This window comes from Culex quinquefasciatus, chromosome 1 (assembly GCF_015732765.1).
Source record: "Culex quinquefasciatus strain JHB chromosome 1, VPISU_Cqui_1.0_pri_paternal, whole genome shotgun sequence".
Lineage (NCBI taxonomy): Eukaryota > Metazoa > Arthropoda > Insecta > Diptera > Culicidae > Culex > Culex quinquefasciatus.
This window is the reverse complement of record NC_051861.1, coordinates 130,254,215-130,275,471: the sequence shown is the minus strand read 5'-3', so window position 1 is coordinate 130,275,471 and position 21,257 is coordinate 130,254,215. Positions and strand designations below refer to the sequence as shown.

At 37.7% G+C, this 21,257-nt stretch overlaps 2 protein-coding genes across 2 annotated transcripts; one reads left to right on the top strand and one right to left on the bottom strand.

Moving 5' to 3' along the window:
• Nucleotides 1-5,575: 5,575 nt before the first annotated feature.
• LOC6038196 (cholesterol 7-desaturase nvd) lies at nucleotides 5,576-15,922 on the top strand. Its single transcript, XM_001847974.2, has 5 exons — nucleotides 5,576-5,685; nucleotides 6,007-6,356; nucleotides 10,164-10,885; nucleotides 15,269-15,566; nucleotides 15,630-15,922. Exons 2-5 carry the CDS (start codon nucleotides 6,093-6,095, stop codon nucleotides 15,789-15,791), a joined length of 1,446 nt encoding a protein of 481 aa, XP_001848026.2. The 5' UTR covers nucleotides 5,576-5,685; nucleotides 6,007-6,092; the 3' UTR covers nucleotides 15,792-15,922.
• Nucleotides 15,923-16,086: 164 nt separating this feature from the next.
• LOC6038195 (origin recognition complex subunit 2) lies at nucleotides 16,087-20,629 on the bottom strand. The gene is made up of 3 exons (XM_001847973.2): nucleotides 19,909-20,629; nucleotides 18,884-19,777; nucleotides 16,087-16,602 (listed from the first exon to the last, which is right to left on the bottom strand). Exons 1-3 carry the CDS (start codon nucleotides 20,561-20,563, stop codon nucleotides 16,157-16,159), a joined length of 1,995 nt encoding a protein of 664 aa, XP_001848025.2. The 5' UTR covers nucleotides 20,564-20,629; the 3' UTR covers nucleotides 16,087-16,156.
• Between the last annotated feature and the right edge of the window lie 628 nt (nucleotides 20,630-21,257).

The window sequence follows — 21,257 nt, the reverse complement described above, 5'->3', positions numbered from 1 at the left end:
GTATTTTAAAGCCAGGGCGACATTTTGGGGCCAACTTTGGCGGCATTCCGGGCCCGGAGTGACAAATGTGTCCGGCCGACTAGATCGAACCGGTTCGCAGGAATTTCGCAACATTGTTGCAAACTTTGATGTGTTGATTTTAGTGGGATTGAATTTCATGCCTTTTTTTGGTTCACAATTGTTGGCGCCAAAAAGCAACGGATTTAATTTGATTGATATTTGAAAGCTGTTTTGGGCGGATTACACAACTTGAATTTATTTATATTTTTTAATATATATGGAAATTAAATTTTCTTCATTTTGCCTTGTATCTAAGATATAAATTTCAATATCAAATAACAATAACAAATTTAAAAAAATATACATTATGTTGCCAGAATGAAAACATGATTTTGCATCTTCCATCAAAAATTGACAAATTTTCTTTTCTTTTTCCTTATCTCCGGTACTAGGTTTTTCACCATCCGAAATTTTGTGCGCAAAAGATGCCTTTTTGAGTCATTGCAAAAATAACAAAAAAAAATAAATAAATAAAATGTATAGGGAATTCTACATGAAATACAAATGTCTATTTTATGATAAGCCCTAATCATAGCATACAACCTTACCGAATCGATCAGAAAATCCCTCCTCTAGCTCCAGATTTTCGAATTTTAAGGTTAAAAGTGTATGAATTTGATTGATGATAATAATCAAACACACATTAAAAACCATTTTTAATGACTTTGTACTGGGCTCATCAAGCGAAACTTCAAAGAACTTTTTATTTATAACATTATTTGTGCAAAAATCAAACCGGTAAAACCGATTCCAATTTAAACAGAATATCTCATGAAATGCTAAACCACGCAGTACTAACAACGCAGTAACCCATTTTTACTTTCATACCGCCATCGTGCCACAACTCCATGACAACGATCGTAGCAGGCCAAAAGCTTCCTCCACCCACCCACCTCCTCAATCCCACCTCCTAACATCTCAAATAGCAATCCACCGCTCCAGCGCCAACTACTCCGTAAGGTCAGGCACAAAGAAAGCCAAATCTGAAGAAAAATAGCGGACTTTTGCTGCACGAGCCGCGCCGCGATCGCACTCGCGAAAAGAATCAAAACCTTTCATTTCCTCTCTCACTCTCTCCCTCTACCTTTCACCCTCTCCCTCACACATACCTGAATTTTTCGCGAATCTCGCTCAGAAAAGAAAACGCGTTCGCTCGTGTTACGGTACTTTTCTTTTCAATCCAGCAGAACGACGCTCACTCGAGAACTTTCTTTGGCTCTCTTTTTCCCTACTCTTTCGCGAGAGTTCGTGAAAAAAAAAACTTTCGCTCGCGGCACCCGAACCTTTTTTCGCGATCGTAGTAGGCCCCCACGATCGGTTACGCACTATCGCGCACGCATTGTCACACACACGCAACGTGAAATAAGAACAAGAAGACCAAACCGAACAGTATCACACGCAGATAAAAACCGTAGCAGGCCTGTCAAGTTCAATGTTGTTGTTTGGGGTTTTCACCGCCGGTGAGGGGGGTTGGGAGGGGTGGTAGCCTACTGCGACCCAGCGCAGTCTTCGTGTTTTTTTTTTGTCTTTGTTTTTTTTTTTTTATTGGGTGGTGGCTTTCTTCGTGGCCTAGCGGTTTTTTGGGGCCGCAATAATGGGCATTTTTTACGCACGCACCGCGCGCACGAGTGCTTGTTTTCATTCAGCGTTGGGCGGCGTGTTTGGGTTTGTTTGTATGGTGTTTTCTTTGTTTGTTATTGTTGGTTTTGTTTAGTGTTTTGGTTCGTTCATTCATAAAAGCGACAGGGGGTTTGTTTGAGGATCGTAGCAGTTTTTTGTCATGCTAATTTAGTCAACAATTTATTAGAATTTATTGAATATCAAACATGAATCAAACATTGAATAATTTTAACATATTTGGGGCTAAGTTTTTTTTAACCTTAGGATAATCCAACTTTGGATAATCGAAACATCTGATAATCGAGGTTTCGGATAATCGAGTCTTGACTGTATTGTGAGTTATTTCAAACACACGCAGAAAAATGTTTTGTAGAATCAGCCTGTACGAGGTTTGAGTCAACAAAATTTTTGTTGAATATCATCAACAAAAAAAATGCGTTGAAACAAACCTTGATTTCCTCAACTCCACAAAAGTCTTTTGTTGTTTCGAAAAAGCTGCTATGACGCGTTTAGCGTTGATTCAACAAAAATCAGGATTCTCAAATCAACAAAACGTTTTGTTGATTCAAATATGCCTTATTTTTCGACGTGCATGAGCCTTTTTTTATACATGAAAGATCAGACTTTTAAAAATATTTTGAGAGATTTTAAGTTCTTTCAAACCATTTTTTTAACATGAGCAGTTTAAAAAAACTAACTTCTAAAATATTGTGTGAGTTTTTACTTTTTCTTTAAAACAAACTATTCTTGCCTGTTGTAATAAGTAAGTGACTTTTTCTGATCTTCCAAAAGTAAGCAGTTCTAGAAAAAAGAAAAAGTGTGACCGTCCTTCAAAAATGTTTCCAAAAATCAGGGGGCATTTTTTTCGAAAAAAATTATTGAAAAAAAAAGAAGTGTAATTAACTGAAGCCCGTTCAAATTACCTAATCGTAGCTTATTTCCAATATTAATTTTATATTCAGGAGATCATTTTAAGCAACTTTTGTTCTACGAAAAACTTTGCTTCTCTTGTTGTATGTTTTTGTTGTTTCAATTTTAGTATTGTAATCTGCATTTATCTTGTTTAGTTTATGTTTGTTTTTGGTAGTATTTGGCCTACTCTACCACCTCCTATCATTACATTTTGCCTATCTATTTTTGTTCATGTTTTTACAGTAACTTTTTGAATTTTTTGCTTGTTTTTCACATTTTCTGCTAGAAAATGGCATCATTATCATTTAAATTGTAAATAAATGCGTAGAAGCATAGTCTGGGGTACTAGAAAAATTACTGCATACTTCTTTTTACTTAAAATATAAGAAATGTTAGTAAAAAATACTGCTAAAGTTGACCTCTAAAAAATGACATTTTTAAAAACATTGGCAAAGTCACATAAAACAAGTAAAACTTCCAACCCATGTATTTTTTAAAATGTTAAGAGTTTTCTTTCCAAAGCTTTTTAAAGATCAAAAATTGGTTGATAAGTGGATTTTTGGCGATTTTAAATCGAATCCCGTCTAAAGGCGGGGTTGGGTTTTAGAGGGTTAATGTCCATTAATGGTTTATTTTATAATGTTTTAGTTTGTAAAAATCTTTAGAACTTTTGTTCATTTGACTTTTTTCATATTTTCAAATATTGCAAATATGTATGCTGAACTTGATTTGTATGAAATTACAAATTATTCGCATTTCAACAAAAATTGAGAACATTTTTTAATTAACCCTTTAATGCCCAAATTTCTTTTCGAGAATTTTTTGTTTTACGAAAAACTTTACTTTTCTTGTTTTATTGTTTTCTTGCTTAATTTTTTGTACTTCAATTTACATAAATCTTGTTTAGTTTATGTTTGTTTCTGATAATGTTTGACTTACGCTACCACCTCCTATCATTACCTATCTAGCAAGCTATCTAGTATTAGCCTATCTAGGTATTTTTTTATATTTTGCAGTCACCTTTTCAATGTTTTTTTTTTTTTTTTTCATTCTCTACTATATAACGATACCATTATCATTTAAAATGTAAAAAAAGATTAAACGCCCCGCTCACCGCTTTATTTTTGAACATTTGTATGTTTTTAGCTTCAAATTCCAAAATTGAACAAAACGGATTTAAATCTCTCCGTTTATCATAAGTGCTGATTACACTCAAATTAAGACACTTATATGCTGAAAAAAATTTAAATTTTTGTAAGAAAAAGCTTGAAAATCGATTGAATTGTGTATGGAAACGCTGTTTAACGTTTATTTATACATTTTTAACAAAGTAAAAACTCTTAAATCTTTCACATATTTTTTAATTTGGGATCACAGATTGTTAAAAAATTTCAAAGTTTATTTTTTTCAAACCATAATTCTTTAAAAAAAATGTCACAGTATCATAACTGTCATAATGTACAAAGCATTAGTTTTATTTGTTTTAAATAGGCTTAGAATACTTTTTTTTACTTTTTACCCTCTTTCGATCTTGACCAGAGCTGAGGGATAAAAACTTTAAAAAATAAATGTACTAGAATTACTACACAAAAATCTACACAAATCCAAACATACCAGTCCAGTAACTATTTAACCCACCCAAAAGTGCAAAATTCTGTAAAGTTTTTCAATTCGAACATCCAAAAATTTCAACAACAGTTACTGTTCGACCGCCTTAATTTTACAGATTTTGAAACCAAAAAAAACGCCCGACGGGTAGACAACCAGCTCGGCACTACTTTCACGCACACTCGTGTGTGTAGCTCACCTTTGCAAAGCTCCTTCCAGGTGCAACTGTCCTGAACAGCTGAAGCGCATGGCCTGCTGCAGCGCGGGTGTGCACGAACTTGACCTATAATCCGTTAGTTTTTCGAAAACTTTTGATTTGCAAGTGTCAAAAAATTATAGTTCGACGATTCTTTTTTTCGTTTTTGGCTTTTCAGCGTTAAGAAATTTCTGAATGAAATTCTTTCGCTGAGTAGATTTCTGTGATGAACAACCAGACTCAATTCTTTTTTTTTTTCCTGAAATAACCTCGAACCATTATCGAACCAATTTCAGAAAGATACCGACGTTCGATAAGAGTCGAAAAATCTGCCGATTCATTGTCTCGCGTTGTGTAATCTAAATTATGTTAACGCAACGCAACGGGGAGCTTTTATCATCACACTGTCAGTCGTGCCCCGGAATGGAAAAAAGGGTCCATCATCGCGCTACGCATTGTTTACTGGGACTTATCAATGAAATCATCGGTCCCCCACCACTCCACCTCCCTCTTCTGAAGGTTTAGGTTGACATTGAATTTGATGCATGAATCAGGGAGAGGTTCGTCGTGACACGTGATAGATAGGCCTATCAATGAGCAGTGAATCAGGCATTGTTGTGGGGTTTCCTGAATGATTTTGTGTGATTTTGACTATTTTTTGTTGCTTCCCGAATACGGACGTCAAAGTTGAGGTACTTCGCGTGGGATGATCGGATTGTTTGCTGTGAATTCTTCTTAAAGGTAAGTCAGTGTAAAGAAAACAGTGTAGTTGAGAAGTGATAAGTGTAATCTGTCAATTTCTGTCACCTGTCAAATTCTGTAAATTTTTAGAGGCGATTTGTCAACCCGAATGCATTCAAACTAGCAAATCGTCTCTGTTTTGTTTTGTGTCAGTTTTTTCAAAGACACGTGTTCGAATTGTAAACAAGTTTTCGTCCAAATCATGATAGTTGACAACCGTGAATCACATTGACCGGCAAACAAAACTTCAAGGGTTCTGTTATCGCCCTTTGCCAAACGAAGAAAACTTTACGATAACGGATTTTAATCCACTTCCCCCCTCTGAATTCACCTGTTATAGTTCGATTCTTATCAGAATGACGTCAGTCTCTCGAGGCAAAACTCCCTCGAAATTCCTGCACAAGCCATGCGTGACTTATCACTGGCCAGGAACTCAGTCACCGTTCGACGTTCGCCAAGTTCGGTACCCGCGCGCACTTTCGTCCGTTCTCCAAAAGGTCACAACCACCACAAAACGGGAATCAAATTCAGAAAATTTCAATTTCAAGGTACCAACTGATCATTGAGCATACTGATCGATTCCCCGCCCTCCGGCGATCATCTCTCCATCGATCGGGAGTGTAATGGATTCAACTATTCAAATTGGGACCGACTTCTTGCTCTTCTTCGCTCGTGACGTTCCCAAATCAATTCTTCTCACCCTGGAGTTTAATGGAGTCTGATCCTGCCGTCGCGTTTACTCCTGCCAATGCAAACCAGGGCAATCAGAGCGAGAGAGACCGAGGAAGAGATCAGAAAATCCTACTTTGCCTCTCTGTTTCGACCCCGAATTACAATATTGTGTGTCTTTTTTTTTCTCTGGTTTGCAGGATCCCAATTTTGGACGGAGCCCGCCGTCGCGCCGGTCAGTCGGGGTAGAACAACGGAACGACTAGGACTCGAGCCGAAGTGACCCATGGAAGCTAGTGAAAAGGCGGCGTGCTGTGATGGCGGTGACGGTAGTAGGCCATGGGTACGCCTTTGGCAGGCGCTCACGAACAATCAAACGCTCGATCAGTGGCTGGGGCATGGCCTACTGTTGGTGAAGGAAGATATGTTAGGGTCGTCGTCGTCGGGAAGGGCGGTTCCGGTCGTGTGGCAGATTTTGTACCTTCTGGCGGGGGTGGTGACGGCGTGGTTGTGCTGGAAGTTTTACTACAGCCCGGTGGTTTGGAAGAGGGTGAGTGCAGTAGTGTGGAATTAGGGAGTAATGTAGTGAATTTTCAACAAGTTTCCTCATCATTTCACCTGCTTATGTAATAATTGATGATCAGTGATCAGTTGGTTTTTTGAAAAGGAAGAGTGAGATAATAACTGTATAAGAGCCACCTGCTGCAGAAATGAGTAAATCCAATCAGAATCGGAATCGAAATTCAAAATTAAACTATATATCCTATTAGAAGATTTTCAATAGAAAAAAATAGTCTTGTACCACGTGCTTGACAAAGTTTCAAAATTCAAATTCAGTTCAATACAAAAGTGACAAAGAACTATTTGAAAATCTGTATCTTAAGATAAAATCTAGAGTACATTTTCAAAAAGTCAAGTGTGCCATGGATTTCCTATACTGATTTAAGAAAAGTAATCAAGCAATTGTTCTGAATGATTCGGTGTCTTCGGCAAAATTGTTGGTTATAATAATCGGAAATAATACATCTAAAACCCAATTTAGGCCAATGCAAATGTTATTTCTTTTCTAGTTTTTGTCCCTTCCACTGCACAGTGGACCAGATCGCATAATTAAGTGGAAAATAGACTTTCCAAAAAATGGTAAAGTTTTGGAGCCTTGGTGTCCTCAGAAGAGTTGATGTAAATTAAAAGGGGCAACTTTTGGTTTGGTTGAAAATTGGGGTGGTTCACGATTTGAAAATCTAACTTTTCAGGGTTATTTTTGGGAATTTATTTGTCTTCTAGAAAGTTGTAGGGCTTGCCAATCCAAGCAACTTTGTCCAAGACACCAACATTTTATCTCATAATCTACGCATTTACGACCAAATTTATAGATTTATATTTTTTAACGTAGCAATTCGTGGTTACGTTTCAGAGAAAAGTGTTATTCGGGGCACTTTTCGAGCTCTAAAAAAAGACATTTTTATTTTTTGACATGTCAATTTGGACTTAAGAATAAAAAGTTACAACCATTTTAAGATGAAAATGATGCAAATTTAAAACTCAAATATCTCAAAGGACGCAAGCCAAATTTTAAGCGCCAGGTTGCATTTGAAAGAAGCGATTCAGCAATACAAACGCGCAAAAAAATCTCAGGGGTGTTTTTCTTTAAACTCGAGATATCTTCATTTGAAAAAGTCAAATTTTCAAGGGAAGACCATATGGGACCACCCTAACGAAATTCGCAAATTGTCCAAATATATGTTTTTCCATTTTATTTTTCCCGCTCAATCAAAGGTATGCAGATTAGATAAGGTAAGGCGGGAATTCCTAGCTGTCAAAATAGTTAGCACGAAACGCGGATTTTATATGAAGATTTTCAGAAAAGTTTCAACCAAAAAACGCGTTCAGCTGAATTTATTTTTTGAAAAAATATTTGTGTTTTAAAAGCGCATTTCGGTTTTCACTTTTCTGAAATTCTCCATATAAAATCCGGGTTTCGTGCAAACTAACTATTTTGACAGCTTGAAAACCCGCCTTACCTTACTAATCTACAGACCTTGCGCTGAATCTGAATCTGCCCTCAGAATTGAGTCAAAGTATCGAAACATCGATTTTTCGTCATATTTAGGGTTTAAATGAAAATTTTACAGCTTTGATGTTTTCGGAAAAAAAAAATTGCTAGCAGAAGTTGGTAACTTTTGGCTTTTGGGTTGGTTGAAAATTAGGATGGTTCACGATTAGCGTGTTTCTGGAAATATAACTTTTCGGGAATATTTTTAGGATTTCTTGTTTTCTAGATAGTTGTTGGGCAATTCCAATTCAAGCAACAATAATAATTCCATTGAAAATATGTTGTCTTGTCATTTTTTATTTTTTTGCATTAAAATAAAGAAAAAGTGATCAGAAATGGTTTAACGTTAACATTAAATTTTACATAGGTCTTTAGGACCCTATTGTATCAAAAGCTTCAGAGCAAACCCTCAAAAATCAATTATTGGAACGTAGCAATTCAGTGTTAAGATTAAAAGAAAAGTGATGCTCGAAGCTCTTTTAGAACTCTGTTGCACAAATATGGCATTTGAAATTTGAAAACTCAAATTCCCAGAAAAAAACCGCAATCATTATATTATGCAACAGTTTACATTGGAAAGGTAAGATTTAGTAGCACAAACCCAGAAAAAAAAATCAGATGGGTATTTTGCTTGTTCAGATGGGTATTAACTCAAGATATTTATAAATAAAAATGTCTGATTTTTGTATGCCATCCACTTTCTCGAAGCATTTGAGTTAAAAAAAAATGCATCTTTTTACTTTTAAGATTGCTGTACATTTTTTTAAATAAGTTCACAATATTTTTTTCGAAGACGTTCCGAACTGTTCCGAACACCATTTTTCTCTCAAATTGTTTCCTTATTTGCTATGTTCCAAAAACTTTTTTTGTGTTTTTTTCTTATGCTTTTCATGAAATTAGTCGTAAACGGTACAGATTGTTTAAATTGGCATGTCCAACATATTTCTAGAAGACAAATGAACCCATAAATATTCCTTATATATTTTCTGAATCGCCCTAATCGTGAACCACCCTAAATTTTCAACCAAATCAAAGGTTGTTCGCATTTTTTTCGAGAGTTTTTAATTTGTATTTTTTTTTTTATTCGGATAAAACATTGATAACAAATATCCTATCTATATATGTTTATATTTGTATCCTATCTATGATTACCGAATTTTAGTAACATTAAGTTGAATTTCGGAATTACGTTTTATATTTTGAAATTTTTGGGGTACTAAAAATGCATCTTTTGCACTAAGGTTTAAGATGGTTCAAAATCTTATTTCTAGAAAAAAAGTGAATTCTGCAAGAAATCGAAACTAAGGGAAATATACCATTTTCAATCAAACACCTATCTTCGTCATATGGAGAGTTTGATGTTCGATTGAAGCTCCAAAAATACTATTAAGGCTATAAACTTACCAGCAACAGCACCGCCTCGAGTAAGCACGCAAATGTATGCTACTTACTGGCCAAAAAAATCAAATTCAATGCCCTTATTATCATTCTATTTTGCGAGACCATTTCTCATCATTTTGTTGGCACACACAGTGACACACGCGAGAAACCCTCAAACGCTTAATGAATATCGCCAAAATCGACTTTTCACTTTCGCTTACTTTTTCACGGCGCTTTCGATACAAAACTGCCCCCAACTATCGGCAACATGTTCTTTTGCACATCACTCACTTGAAAAATTATCCCGAAACATGTAAATAATTAGCAAAAAACATAAAAAAAGACGTACGCGCCAAGTCTTTTGACGTTTGACCTATTCCAATCGAAGGCTGAAGAAAACCGAGCGAGAAGCGAAGGCAAAAAAAAGAACAAAGAGTGGCCACCAACACCACCAACATGCTGGTGCAGCGCCTGTTGGAGTGAGCAAGTGCTGCCAGAAAATTTTCTCTATAAATGCTACTTTTCGTGAGTGTGAGTGCTTAAAAAAAAGCTGGAAATAGAAAAATGGGCGTTGCCCAATGCATTCTCGTTTGATTAGAATACATTTTGGATTTTATTTTTATCAAATGCTTGTAAAAGGAATAGAATAACTTTTAGGAAAAGTGAAAATAAACAGAAATGTTCACAGAAAGTTGCTCTACTCGTTGGCGTACTTGGTTTTAGTAAATTTCAAGGAACACTCAAGATTATCCTGCATCATTCAAACACGACCGCTTATTAGGCTTAAAATGGGTATATTTCCCCTATTGTCAAACCAAATTAAAAGAATATTATTTATGCAAAAATCCAATTTTCAATTGAAAAGACTCACATTATTTTGATGAATTTTCTAGTTACAAAGTTATCATATTATTCAATTCCCAGGACCTCACCGACATCGGCTACAACCACGTGCTGGACAACGAGGGAATCCGGCGGGGCCGCGCCGGGGACAAACGCCGCGCTCACACCATCAACCGGCTGCGCCGCCTCCGCAAGGTTGGCCAACGCATTCCGCCGCCCTTCCCGAACGGCTGGTTCGGCATCCTCGAGTCGGAACAGCTGGCCACGGGGCAGGCCCGGGCGGTGGATTGCCTGGGGCAGAACTTTGTCGTGTTCCGGGCGTCGGATTCCGGCCAAGTGAGCGTCCTCGATGCCTACTGTCCCCATTTGGGTGCGAATCTGGGCGTCGGTGGGATTGTCCGCGGGGATTGCATCGAGTGTCCGTTCCATCACTGGTCGTTCAGCGGTCGCGATGGCCAATGTGTCAACATTCCGTACAGCAAGTCCGGGGCGGTGCCGAAGGTGGCCAAAGTGAAAAAGTGGACCTCGATGGAGGCGAACGGGTTCATCTTTGTGTGGCACCACGTGGACGAGGGCGTCGAACCGTGGCCGATGATGGTCGTTCCGGAGGTGGAGGACGGACGGTGGGTTTACTACGGGAAGAATGAGTTTCTGGTGAACGCTCACATTCAGGACATTCCGGAGAATGGGGCGGACGTGGCGCACTTGTCGGCGGTGCACGGGCCGAACTGTTTGTCCGGAAGTGACATCCGGTACTCGAGACCGGCGTGGGCGGAGTTTGGAATGCACGCGTGGCATGCGAGGTGAGTAAAGGAATCGGATCGGAAATTCGTCAAAACGGGCTGAATCACCTAAATCGTGCACAAAAAAGTTCAAAATAGAACTCATCATTTTCTGATTAAGCTCAAATTGTGTAGGACAGTTGATACTATCAAAACATGCAAGAATCACGATTTCGTCCAAATCGGACCAACCCCTCTTTTTTGACACCACCCCAAAGTTTCGATTTTTCCCAATTTAAAAAAAAAACTCCATTTTTGAACTGCGAATCTCTGGAGACGCAAGCTGTATAAAGTCGAGGCTGGACTCATTTTGAAGAAAGTTGAACGTAGAACCGATTGCCGTAGTCCATTTTCCACCTAAAATTTGTTTTGAAAGCAAATTAAAAAAAAAACGGTCCTGATAAAATTTAGCATAGATTTTCTAATGTCGGTAAATGTTTTCTTTGTAGTTAGCAAGATATTGAGCTTTGACGGTTAAAATTTAATTTGATTGAAGACGGAAAACCTTTTTTTGTTTTATTACTGGTAATTCACATTTTTCAACAAAAAAAAACATAGATTTACGCAAATTATTCGACTATTTTAATTAAATTTGAGAGATTGATTGTTAAAAAATCTTCAAAATTTTAATGAAAATGGAAGTCGAATCAACTGAAAATAATCAAAAATGCATTTTTCTGTATTGATATTTAACATGTTTGTGTACATGTAGATCAATTCCATGCCAAATAGGGAATCGGTTGTACCCGACCCTCTCCGATTTCAATGAAACTTTGTAGACATGTTATCCTACGCTTATATAAGCCATATTTGTGTATATGAAGCCAGTTTCACTCGGTAATGACATTTGAGAAGGGCGTGAGGGTTTTAAATATTTTTGTAATTCGGAATTTAAATATTTCTGTATCTCGATGTAGTTGCATCGTATCAAAAAGTGGTCAGATACAAACGTGTAGGAAATTTCACGGGCTTTCCGAAAAAAATACACTGAATGAACAAAACACGCCACTATCATGAGATTTTCCGATTTTTATGTTTAAAATCAAATTTGAGGAAGAGCCTCCGATTTTTTTTTTCCGTTCAAAATTTTTGTGAAGCCTAAAATGTTACAAAAAGACTCACGAAAAATGCAGGATAGAGTAACTCACCTAAAAAAACTGTTTTTTTTTTTCAAAAGTGCTCTAAACGTCCAAATTTTCAAAAACCAAATACGGGAATCGATTCTACAGACAATTTTAAAAGTCTCATATTGACCACTGTCCTAATTCCAATCCTTGTGAAGTTACAGCGGTTTTAAAAATAAAACGTTACTTAATCCACCCTTGGGTGGTTGGTGCCTTTCTCATTCAAAGGGTAATGCTATCCAAAATAGACACGCTCGTGGGAAGGTCTTTAAATTACCTATCCAAAGATAGGTCGCATGATATATTTGGAATACGTTTTCATCTAAATATCTGAGAACTAGCCTCCAAAAAGAGTATAAATAACTCTTAAGTGCTTATAACTTTTGATAGGGTTGTCAGATCTTCAATGTTTTGGACGCGTTGGAAAGGTCTTTTGATTACCTGTTCAACGACGGGTTGCATGATAGATCCGGACAACGTTTTCATCGTGATATCTGAGATCCGGCTTCCAAAAAGTGCATAAATTACACTTAATAATAACTTTTGATAGGGTTGTCAGATCTGCAATGTATTGGTCGCGTTGGAAAGGTCTTTTAAAAAACCTTTCTAAAAATGTATAACATGCTGGGGTTTCTTACAAAAACCACCCTTTTTACAATCTTCCGGACTTTAGTCAAAATCGTTTTTTTAGCATAACTTTTGAAGTACTTTACTAAACTTCATAATTTACAATATGGACTTATGGGACCCCAAGACGAATCAAATGAGACCAACACGGTCCAAATCGGTTAAGCCAGTGCTGAGATAATCGAGTGCATATTTTTTGGTGCACAGACCCACATCCCTACACACACACAGACATTTGCTCAGAATTCGATTCTGAGTCGATAGGTATACATGAAGGTGGGTCTAGGAGGTCTAATTGAGAAGTTCAGTTTTCGAGCGATTTTATAGCCTTTCCTCAGTAAGGTGAGGAAGGCAAAAATGCTGAAAAAATGGGTTTTTGATGGTTTTTGACAACTTCTATATGACAGACTTGATTTTTCAGTCTCGTAAATATTTTTACCGGAAAGCTCGTCCAATTTCCCATGAGACTGTCTTTGACCACTATTTAGGAAAAATACCTAAAAAATTCCTGTTTTGGGCTGGAATTGCTCTGTAGTACAGAGTCTGTACACCATCGCTAAAACTAAGCAAAACAAGTGAAAAGGTGTATAATGCATTTTAATAGTAGTTTATGCAACAAGTTGCAAAAAGAAGTTTTTTTCAGCACGAGTTGTACATTTATCCAACGAGGTTTACCGAGTTGGATAAATACGACGAGTGCTGAAAAAATCAAGTTTTGCATCGAGTTGCTTACAACATTTTTTGCATTTCCGAAAAACGCTTCTTGAATGGAATTTTATGTCAAACATTCATGTGTTTAGTAAATTCACCGTTCAAAACAAATAAATATTTAAAAATGTTACTTTTCGATAATAGTGTTGAAAAGTTCAACTTTTCAGCATCCATTTCAGAGCTGAAAAGTAGAACTTTTCAGCACTGGTATTGAAAGGTATTAATTTTCCTTTCTGTTATTTTTGGTAGGGAAAAGTAGCCCGTTACGTTTCTCCAGAAAGACAGGAAAAGTTGACAGTTTTACAGCGGAATTGCAAAAAACGATTTTTCATTCAAATGATGAAACCATTATTTGATTTTTTTATGCTTATTTTTTTTAATTGGGGCTTGTAAAGTATCTAACGAAGCAAAATTTTGAATTTATTTTTGATGTATCTTTTTTTGTCAAGTACAAAATTAATCTTTAAATACAAATTTTACCAAAATAATCAAATTTTCATAATTTGCAATATGGATATCAAACGAAAAAAAATCGCAGTAAACCATACTTTTAAAATAGTTTTTTTTTTCATTAAAATTTTGATGGTATACAAACCAATCTCAAATAAAGTGAAAATTCATACAAAATTTCAATTCGTTTGTTATCCTTAATGCAAATTATAAAAAATTGAAGTGTATTTGAAGAATACGACAATTTGAGTATATTACTTTAAAAATCATAATAAAGTGAAAATGCAAACAAAATTTTGCAAATTATAAAAAATTGAGTATTTCCGAAAAATACGGTATTTTATGAAAAGTGAGAATGTTTACAAAATTTCGCTTGGTTAAATACTTATATTGCAAATTATGATAATTGGGTACTAAAGCCCTGTGTCAATTTTTATGTACAACGGTAAAAAACACGATTAAAAATCATTTCTGATCACTTTTTTGAATTTTAAGGCATTTTTTTTTTTTTTTTTTGACAAGGCAACATTTTTTCGATGGATCAACTATGGTCCCCTTGGAACGAGCTGTCAACACTCAAAATCAGAAGTACCCTTCAAAAAGGGTTTTATCTACCCTTTATCTGTCATCCCAAAGAAAAAAAAACCCTTTTTGAGGGTTACTTCCACCCTTTTTTTCAAGTTCACCGGTAGTAACCCTTTGCAAAAGGGTGACGACGGGTAAACTTGAAAAAAGGGTGGAAGTAACCCTCAAAAAGGGTTTTTTTTCTTTGGGATGACAGATAAAGGGTAGATAAAACCCTTTTTGAAGGGTACTTCTGATTTTGAGTGAAGTAGGAGCTTTTCTGTCAAGAAGGACCGTGAGGTTAATTTTTCAAAATTGATTTAAAAATCCATTTTAAACTCTTTGTGGTCGTACAAAGGGTCAGTGTACTCAGAAAAATAAGCTTTATCGCTGTAAACAATAATATCAGCAATCTAAGCTTCATTTTAGGACCCAATTTGAGTATTTTCGAAATAAATATGGTATTTTGTATTTTTGAAAGTATTTATTCTTTGAAACTTAACTATATTATCAAAAGAATATATCCTTGATGAAAGCTTTAAAAATTTAACATGATTTGAATAAAATCAATTTTTAGAAATATACTATAAATGAGTTGTTTGTCCATTATCGTCGATAAAAAAAACTCGATAATTTTAAAGTTACCAACTTGGAACATTCATAAAATAATCAACTCTGTAGGTTTGAAAGAAATCCAAATAAATTCCTTAATTATATAAAAATAAAAATAGAACAATGTTTAATCTGGAGTTTATTGATGGTCAAAAACCAAATTTTCTTGTTTTGCTTTTGAGTAATTTTGAATACGCATGTAAAAAGAAGCATTCGAAAACACTCAAAATGCAATAAAATGGTTCAGTAGACCTATTAAAAAAAACTCCAGAAATATGTTTGGCATCAATACGTAACCCCTTCAACCCATTCCCAGCTGGCACGCCCCCTCCGAGGAAAACGACGACCCGCCCCACATCGCCCGGATGGACCTGAAGCACTCGTTCCGGTTCTTCAACAAGCTCGAAGTTTGCACCGTCGACGTCAAAGCGTACCAAATCGGGCCCGGCTACGTCCAGCTGGCCATGCAAACCGGCCTCGGCCCGATGGTCGCCCTCCAGACCGTCACCCCCGTCGAACCGCTCGTCCAGAAGGTCATCCACCGGTTCTACGCCCCGCGGACCATCGGCAATGCGTTCTTCCAGAAGTTTGCCGTTTGGGCGGAGAGTGTGATGGTAAAATTTTAGTTGAGATTTTGAGATGTTTACAAAAATGAAGAAATTTTTGTTTTTTGACAGTTCGAACGGGACATGATGATCTGGAACCACAAACAGTTTGTGGACACGCCACTGCTCATCAAGGAGGACCGGTTGATCAAGGCCTACCGGAAGTGGTACAGTCAGTTCTACTCGGAAAACAGCACCAGCTATTCGGTGGCCAAGGAGGGCTTGGATTGGTGAGATTTGAACGAAACAAAGCGAATTTGTTGCATTTTTTGTAGGTTTAGAAGTTATTTGTGATTTTCGCCATTGAAAAGTAGTGCAGGAAGAAGATATTCAATAATTTTATTCCAAAAATTCGAAATAAACCAAGAGGCTACTATTATTTTTAGAAAATGTTGTTTTATTCGATGTTGGACCGACATCGAGCTCGCATAGGTGATAGGGCAAAATTTGACAGTTGACCCACATTGAACCGGGGCGCGACGAATCAAAGGCGAGCGTTCTTTCTGTTCAACTTCTGCTAGAAAACACATTTTTTAGTTGAGAAAGCCATTTATTTCAATCGAGAAACCAAAAAAATAACATTAACAAACAAAACCCGCTCACTTCCCATCGTCATTCTCCTCGACAAACTGCTGCAGCAGCCCGTGCTCGATCGGAATCAGCAGGTTCTCCGCCCCGTCCACGGTTCGCTTCACCTTGACCAGCTTGTGGTCGATAAACTCGGTCAGCTGGGCTCGCAGCGCCAAATCCGAACTCACCAGGAACGCCTCCCGGCAGTTCCAGTACAGGTCCTTGAACAGCATGCCCGGATAGTGCGGATTGCCACGGCCCCCGTTCGCCAGCTGGTGCTTCACGATGACGAGGAAGATTCCGCGCGAGTTCGTCGTCAGCGATTGGAACACGTTCTTCATCGAGGACAGGGCCAGGGCGCCCGAGTTTTGCACGAGGAGGGAGTTTTCGAACGCCGTTTCGTCCGTGTACGGGAGCATCGTGGTCACGTCCCACCAGGAAAAGTTGTAGTAGCTCAGCTTGGACGAGTCCCAGACTGGAAGAGGGGGGAAAAGGGAAAATTGAAATTTAATTCTTATTGTAACTTTCTTTTTTTATTTGAAAATAAAAACAAAACAAGATTTTTATTGTTTTGCTAAATCTAAAATAATCAAATACTAGAACACTCTCTTCGTCATTATCAGCATTTGCAGCGGGACATTTCATTTTAATGCATTGAAACATGATTAAAGTTCAAGCGGCCAGACCTACTGTGTGAAGTTTACCGCAGAGATGATTCGTTGAATTGAATTGAGTTTGAGCGGTTTGAGCACGTTGTTTACAAATGCAACACAGTTCTGAATCTAAAGGAGACAAGAAGCGTGGGGCCACCTTAAAATTAAGCATAACATATCAAAATGGCTTAAATTATTGTTTTTAGTTCTTTTGAAATGTTTGAGTTGAGCTTAGAAATAAATATTTTTACTGAAGAATTTAACATAAGATTCACGTTTTGACAATGTGAATCGAATCAATTGTTCAGAACGTCAAACAGAAATTAGATGCTTATTTTAATTTAGAGCATATTTGTTCAATATATTTAGTATTTATCAGTCATTTTATAAAAAAAAAATCATTAATTTTTATTTGTCCCATTAAAATTTACAAAAAATGCAAAAAAAAAACATGAAAATAATATGAAAATAACTAATTTTGATATTTTACTAAGATATTAATAACATTAATGTTATTGATTAGTTTTGACAATACAGAAGTTCGTTATTCAATTGTTATTAGCAGTTTATTATTCGGTTATTTGTTTCTGTTATTCCCGTAAGTCATTTAAACATTTTAAATCCTGGAAAATGGTGCACTTTATCAAAAAAATTGTAAAGAAGTATTCAATTTGCAAGTTATTTTTGATTTTCGACAATTGGGTACTAAAGCCCCATGTCAATTTTTATGTACGTCGGTAAAAAACGCGATTAAAAACCATTTCTGATCACTTTTTTTTTTTCATTTTAATGCAAAAAATATTGAAAAGACAACATTTTTTCGATGGATCAACTATGGTCCTCTTAGAACGAGCTGTCAAGTAGGACCTTTTCTGCCAATAAGGACCGTAAAGTTATTTTTTTAATTCAATTAAAAATCCATTTTTAAATCCCTTGCGTTCGTTCAAAGGATCATTGTATTCAGAAAAATAAGCTTTATTGTTATGAGCGATAATATCACAAATTTAAACTTCATTTTAGGACCCAATTTTCGTTTTTTTTTTTTTTTTTTCTCAAAAATCACAACTTTTTCAAAAAAACATTTCTCCGATATCAGCTTTTTCCTTTCTAAACCCCCAGCGCAAATGCTGTCTTTTTAAGTCTTCTAAATCATCATCATCATCAATTTAAGAAATTAAAAAATAATGATGCGATTTTTCAAATAAAGTTATCTTATTATTTAAAAAAGAGACATTTTTCCATGTTTTTGTTGAAAGTTTCAAGAATAATTTATAACATTGCCGAATACGCCAAATCTGTCACAAAAGCGCTTCTCAGATTTTCGAAAATTCATATTTTCATTTTGTATGACAAGCCCGCAAAAATGTAAGGAGCCTTATTTAACAAAAAAAAACTAATGATGCAAAATTGCTTTTAATGACATAGGTAATGAGGTAAAGGGCATAGGTAAAAAGTTTCATTAGAATAATAATATAAATAACACAAATTTTAAAAATTTCAAAAAAAAATGCGAAATTCTGGAGAATTATTCAATAATGTCCGATATTTTTAAATGTCAGTAAATAGAGAACTGTTTTTCAATGTCAGAAAATTAAACTTTTCAGAAATTTCATGAATTAAATAGATAGTTATAAAATGATTTTTTTTTTCAAGACTAGTCTTACATTTAACCGCGGCTTTGCCAACTTTTGCAACTTGCTGCAACAACTTTGTTTTGCAATTCCCATTAACATCCTAAGAATATTATTTTTCTTTAAATAGAGTCAAATCATCTATTTGGAATTCAGTACACTGAAGGAGCTATTACACTATGGCAAACAAACAAACAAACTAGCACTTTTTCGCGTTTGACAGTTTGCCAAACTTGTTTGTGGCAAAATCGCAAACAAGACAAAATGTATGCAAGCTGACAAACTGTCAAAATATGCGAATTTGTTTGTTTGTTTGCCGTAGTCTAATACCTCCTTGAGATATTAACGTAACATATTTGCGAAAAAGTATAATTTGTTGACACAAGTGCGGAAAAAATAAACATTTCAGCACTCAAATATTTTTTAACTTGTCCCAAGTGGGTTAATATTTACATGAGATTCAAATACTCACTCAACGGCGTATTGATATGATCGATCGACGCCAGCAGGTGCACGTTCTCGATCTTGGCCAACCGCGCCAGCACATTCTGGGCCTTCCCGTTGCGCAGCATCGTCCCGTCCAGGTTGTGCACGATCAAAAACAGGTGCGTCTCCGGCAGATACCGGAACTCCTCCTCGATCGCGTCCACCACCTCGTGATGGTTCCCGCTGTGCAGGTTCAGGTCCAGAATGTCATTCGCGACGGCGTCCAGCACGTCCTTGATCGTGAGCGTGGGGAAGAACCCGTTGATGACGAGAACTGGCTGGTTGGCCAGCACCTTCCGGTGGAACGTCTGCAGCAGGTTCCGCTTGGAACCCAACCCGTACAGGAGGATGTTGAATCCCTCGTTCATCAGGAACAGCCACTTGGCGAAGTAACCTTCATACTCTTCGTGTAACTCTTGGATGGCCCGTTCGTGGTCCGCCGAACCGCGCAGATCCCGCAGCAGTCGGAACAGCTGGTCGTGCGGAAGTCGGGGGGTGTTGAGGCGGTCCAGGGTGTGGTCCGAAGTGACCACCTTCGAGGCGGAGTGCGTTGAAAAGTACTCGTCACTTTGGAGAACGTACTGCAAGTCGGGCTTCTTGCGGGCGTTCCGGCGGGGTCGACCGGAAGTGGATGGTGGGACGACGGGGGTGGTCGGGGTTGACTTGCCCGGGGCGATTCCGATCGATGGACGGGCCGTCTTGAGGAGAACGGGACGCTTTGGCTTGGCGTCCTCATCGGAAGAGGATTCTTCCTCGGATTCATCGCTGTCGTCACCGTTTTCCTCGTCGTCGTCATCGTCTCCGTCGGAAGACGGGACGAAGTCGCTTTCGCTAGCGGAAAAGTCCGAGTCGGAGGCGTTCTGGACGATTTTTGAGATTGCTGAATCAAGAACGATACTTATAAGAGATTTGGAACTACATAAAACTAGATATGTCAATCATGCCGTGATCATCTAGTGGTTAGATCCCGCCTACTATGCCAAAAAACAAATAACCTTTCAAAATACTCACTCTTCTTCAACTTGTTCCGATCGCGATGCGGAGTCTTGGCCAAATCCGCCTTGCTCCGACCCCTCCCCGAAGGCGTCTTCGGCGTCTTACTAGCAGTCCCTCCCACAGCCCTCTTCGGCGTCCCCACCGCCGTCGGAGTCTTCTGCACGCTGGAAACCAACACGTTCATCGAATCCCGCTTCCGCGGCGTCTTAAACCCGTAAATCCGTTGACCCTCCACATCAACCCGGTCCTCAAACAGGGTGGTCGCCTTCACCTTGCTGGCCAACTCGTCCAGCTCGGCCTGCTCCTCCGAATTCCACCCAGGATCTTCCTCGTCATCGTCCTCATCCTCACGGTCCTTGCGCCCTCCCCTCTTCAACTTTGGCTGGACAAAGTCCCCCGTGTACCGCTTGTTCGGGGACCGGTGCCGAGTGGACCGCCTTCGGTCACTCGTCGCAGCTGGTTCGTCCGCGTTGGACGACTCTTCGGCGTCCGTCGTTTTGCGGGACCCGCTGCTCTTGCGGATTGACGGACGGCGCGACGAAGAGGCCGACGATACGTCCTCGCTGGCCGAACTGTCGTCGATTCCGACGACGGGACCATCCGCGTCTTGCTCTTCGTCGTCGTCGGAACGGGATTCGCGACGAACCGCCGTAGATTTGCGGCGGCTCATATTTGTGTGGAATTAACTAGCTTAACACTTATTTAAATAGTTTCACGAAAACGGTTTACAAACAACGTCAACTGTTGTTGATTTGACAGACGAATTTGCGCGCCAGTTTTTGCTTTTTCCTTTATTTGAGATAGGACCTTTTCAAAAACAACTCTAGAGTTGAATTAATTAGCCGAGACCACAACCAAAAGGCCTTTTCAACATTAGTGTGTGATGTGAGATGAAGATGTCGCTACCAGTACATGACTGGAATGAAAACCTTGATGATTTTTATGAAATTTGGTGCTTAAAATTTATCGATATTTAAAAAATTATAGAAAATTTTAGTGATTCAGACACAGATATACGGACTCAACAATCCATATTATATTTTAAGGAACAATTCTATCTGTTGCTTGTTACATAAACCCCATTAAACATTAAATTTGAAGTTTACTGCACTTTATAATTTTCAACGATTTCGCAAAAAGACATTTCTTTGTATTATTATATTCGAATGATTTTATTTCCATGCATTCCTTTTTGCATCGCCAAAAATCCATTTGTAACCAATTATCTACAAAAAGCATTGAAAAGAAGAACTCTTAAATTTTTTGAAAATTTTTGGGTTGCCAATGTTTGAAAAAAAAAACTCCGAACAGACCGTAATAACAAAATTCATGCCATTTCAATGACAAATACTGTTAAAATAACA